Source organism: Scardinius erythrophthalmus, assembly GCF_964197995.2.
Source record: "Scardinius erythrophthalmus genome assembly, contig: HAP1_SCAFFOLD_582, whole genome shotgun sequence".
Taxonomy (NCBI): Eukaryota; Metazoa; Chordata; class Actinopteri; order Cypriniformes; family Leuciscidae; genus Scardinius; species Scardinius erythrophthalmus.
The window spans coordinates 15001-19650 of NW_028296037.1; the positions used below are offsets into that span (position 1 = coordinate 15001).

The following is a 4650-nucleotide window of genomic DNA, read 5'->3' on the forward strand; positions in this document are numbered from 1 at the left end:
TTCCAACGATATTGTTCTTCTGTGCTGTTATCATAATAGTTGTGCTGTGCTATTCTTTTATATTTAGAAAGATTTTTAGAACGATATCTTTATAGTTATAGTTATAGGTCCTTGGTGTGAACGAGCCTTAATGTTGTTTTGGACTCAATTCACTTTTATTGTATCAACGAAAACAGTGGAAAAACAGTAGAGAATATGTGGGTTGGTATCAGTATCCGGACGGGCCGCCTGCAGGTGTGTGTGCATATGGAGGAGTGTATCAGCGTGTTTGTTTATGATTGTTTGTGTGTTTCTGCAGCGAAGTGCTTGTTTTCGGAGCAGACGCTGGTGGAAGGACTCCGTTGTGCTGTTCATCATCCCTCTGGACTCTGCCAGCTGTTTGAATGCAGGGTACAAATCTTTACAACTGCTCCTATGTATTGGTATAACATAAAATAATAATAATTATAGTATGTATGTATGTATATATATATATATATATATATATATATATATATATATATATATATATATATATATATATTTATATACGTACAAACATACATACAAAATTATTTATATAATATAGATTTGATTTTACATATTGTTTTATATTTTATATATTTAAGTTATATAAACGTCAAATATATATAGACACCCTTAATATTTTATACAACTATATATATATATGTATACCAATATATATATATATATATATATATATAAATATAATTTTTTTATATTTAAAAAATATATATTTTAATTAAACAAATATTTTTAATGTTTTAGAAATTATAAAGTATATATACAGTATATATTGTATGTTTGTATATTTTGTGTGTATATATTTATACGTATTGTCAATCGATTACATTTCAATCGATTAAATTACATTACATTTTTTTTTTTTTTTTGGCAAGAAAAAAAAAAGAAAAGAAAACCAGACAGACAGACCAAGGGACATCAGGCAAAATCATCATAGATTAACAGAAATGCTTAACATCATGTAAAACAGGAAAGGAAAAGAAAAGAAAAGGGAACAAAAAAAATAAATAAATAAAAATAAAGGCATATTCATTGTCTATAAACAAGACATATACATCAATTTGTATTCAGATAAGATATCCAGTTTTTCCAATATGCTTCACATTTCTTTCGGGCATGTCTCAGAGAGAAAGTCAAATGATCCATAACATAAATTTCCCTAACTATTTCTATCCATTCAGCAATTGTCAGGGAATCTTTACTTAGCCATTTTCTAGTTATTGCTTTCTTGCTAAAAGTATTTGTAACAAATATCTATCTGTCTTTCTCAGCTCTGTTGGTAGATTTCCTAAATATTTAACACTGAAATTAAACTCGAGCTCTGAGCCGATTAACATTACATTACATTTGAATGGATTTTTTCTACTTGCCCAGTCAGGCCAGGTCAGATTTTTGCTTGCTCTACCAAAATATATAGATTAATCTTCATTAAAGCTACAAGAGTTATACAGCCAAGAGCTGAAAGTTATTGCATCTTGATTAACATTAATGATGGACAGTAGCAGGTTTATTAGGCTGCTGTCACTTTAAGACCTGCTGTGGATTTGACTGACGCTAAAAGGACATGGTGATGAAACAAAGATATGAGATGGGAGGTGCTTTTGCGTATTCTGACAAATGTTTTGCGTTCCCCGAGAAACTTTGCATTCGCATTTTTAGTTTAGCAAGCGAGCACAAAGTTTCCGCGGGGAACGCAAAACATTTGCGAGAGAACGCAAAAGCATATGTTTTTTCCTCTCAACTCAAGTGCTCCGTAGACACGTATTAGATGTTCTCACAACTCTTTGTGGTCATTTAAGACTTAACTCATTTAAGATGTAGAAGGACTCTTGCCAATAACAGGCATTTCGACCTAATTTTGCGTAATAGAACTCAATACAGTACAGTACGCTGTCTGGAGGTTTTTTCCTTCACATTTTTATATTATTTTTCAGGATCGCACGATGCATAGAGTCACGAACTCTGAGGACTGTCCCCAGCTCTCCTGTGCTGAATCTGATCAGATCTCACTCACAGACCGATGCTGCAAAGTCTGCAGAGGTACGGAACAATATCTGGCTTCATTCTGTACGGAAAACCCTCTTTTAAAGAATGCTGATTGTTACTGAAAATACAATGATCAGTGTAATTAGTTTAACCTTTGGCTGACCTTTAGTGGTTCCGTGTTTCTAGCAGCATAAACTCATCAATATAAATCCAACTCCTCGGTAACACTTTACAATAAGGTTCATTAGTTAACATTAGTTAACTACATTGATTAGCGTGAACGAATAATGAACTGCACTTCTACAGCATTTGTTAATCATTGTTAATGTTAATTTCAACATTTACTAATACATTATTAAAATCTTGTTAACATTAGTTAATGCACTGTGAACTAACATGAACAAACAATGAACAGCTGGATTTTTATTAAATAACGCTAACAAAGATATAGTGACAAATGTGGGTAACACTTTATTTTACAGTGTCCTTGTTACATGTTACATGTACTTACCATAGTAATAACAGTAAATTATGCATAATTACATGCAACTAACCCTCAACCAAACCCTAATCCTATCCTAACCCTATAGTAAGGACATTAAGTTAATTAATATTACTCAGTACTTAAATATATAATAACACTGTAACAATGACACCTTAAAATAAAGTGTAACCCAAATGTATTTCTCATTTTTAGTTCATGTTAGTTGATACATTAACTAATTAACCTTATTGTAAAGTGTTACCAACTCCTCTATCTGGGCTTAAAGGACACGACTTCTGCGCCGAGGACAACATCTGCGCGGAGAACTCGGCCTGCGTGAACTTGGACGCCGGCGCCAGTTGCAACTGCAAGAACGGCTTTCGGCCGCTACGCGAGGACAGCGCTTTCTGCGAAGGTGAGCCGTCAATCAACCGGGGGGGGGGGGGGGGTTGTCCCTGTAATAATCACTCGTTACATTTATATAGCGCTTTTCTGGGTACTCAAATCGCTTCACATATGGAAGGGGGGAATCTCCTCATCCACTACCAATGTACAGTATCCACCTGGATGAGGCAACGGCAGCCATTTAGTGCCAGAACGCCCACCACACACCAGCTAACTGGTGGAGATCAGTATATATAAGAGGATGATTAGGAGGCCATGATGGACAGAGGCCAATTTTTCATTTTTCTCAGTTATTTTGCTTTATTTCCAGATTCAGTCATAGATTCGTTCTTGTGCACATGCGCACTCTTCAGAAACGATGCTTTAAATCTCTTGACAAACTAAAAGACGTAAATGAGATTTGTATGTATTCTAAATAAAACACAGATTGTACTGAATGTCAGCTTGCTTATTTGTCTCAAGATAAGGATTTATTGGGTCCACATGTCATGCAAACTAGAAACTCTGCTTCTAACCACAGCTCGAGATCTAGAGCTGTCGTTCCAAACACACAACTCTGCGATGCTGTTGGCGAATGTTCGTTGGAACGATGGTTTTGGGAAACACCGACTCGTTGAACTGCTGATAACGACAGAACTTGCAACCATAGTTGGCTAACGATGAAACTCACCCCTGGTCAGCTGATCTGACAGATAATCCGTTCCTTTCCAGGCCGTGTTGCTGCAGAACACGTGTGACATTTACATGCGCTTACTCTGCGGGAAATGAATCATAATTACAGAAAGATGAAAAACAGGAATTTATACAGTGTTAGAGCCGCTGGCTGATTTTAATATTCCTGGATATACATTATTATTCCAGGACATGTGTATAATGGCTTTACTTGTGATAATTGGATTTTTCTCTTGTTAAAATGCTGCAGAATCAAGTGTTGACATAAAACTAGGTCATCATTAAAGAGGAAATTAATTAAATGCTTCCGATACGACGCTAATGTGAGCCAACATGTAATATGTGATTATTTTGTATACATATATAGATATATACAGTATATATACATATATATATATATATATATATACAGTGTTATGCATAAGTTTAGACACCCATGCTAAAGTTGACTAAAAAGAGGAATAAAAAATCATCTTTTGGAAATTGAACTTAATGCCTTAATTAAAAAAATTAGGAAAAATCCAACCTTTAAGGACACCAATTTTCTTTGTGAATGAATAATGTATCGTAAATAAATAAAAGTTCTAGCCTTCACCATACCTAGAGATTGGCATGGTTTTATTTCAGTTAGCCTAATAGCTAGTTTGATTTGCATTGAGAGATGATCTTATGGAAAGTACCCCATGCCAATCTCTAGGTATGGTGAAGGCTATGTGATGATGTGGGGCTATTTTAATTCCAAAGGCAAAGGGAACTTTATCAGGATGCATAGTATCCTGGATCCATGAAGTAACTGGCCTTTAAAAATAAAAATCTGCCTGCCTCTATGGGAATTTAACATAGGGGTGTCCAAACTTATGCACCCTGTATTTTAAGGAAGAACATTTATTTATTTACATTATTCATTCACAAAGAAAATTGGTGTCCTTAAAGGTTGGATTTTTCCTAATTTTTTTAAATTAAGGCATTAAGGTTCAATTTCCAAAAGATGATTTTTTATTCCTCTTTTTAGTCAACTTTAGCATGGGTGTCTAAACGTATGCATAGCACTGTATATACACACACATACACACATGCGC

General features: G+C 34.5%; 1 protein-coding gene across 1 annotated transcript in view; it reads left to right on the forward strand.

Annotated features, from left to right (window-relative positions):
- The window catches only part of LOC308686649 (protein kinase C-binding protein NELL2a-like), a gene marked incomplete at both ends in the record, with an annotated part of 17648 nt that extends 14739 nt beyond the window's left edge, over nt 1–2909 (forward strand). Inside the window, 3 exons of the mRNA XM_081395088.1 lie at nt 299–390; nt 1959–2064; nt 2781–2909. Coding sequence (XP_081251214.1) covers nt 299–390; nt 1959–2064; nt 2781–2909 — 327 coding nt within the window. The remainder of the gene's footprint in view (nt 1–298; nt 391–1958; nt 2065–2780) is intronic.
- Between the last annotated feature and the right edge of the window lie 1741 nt (nt 2910–4650).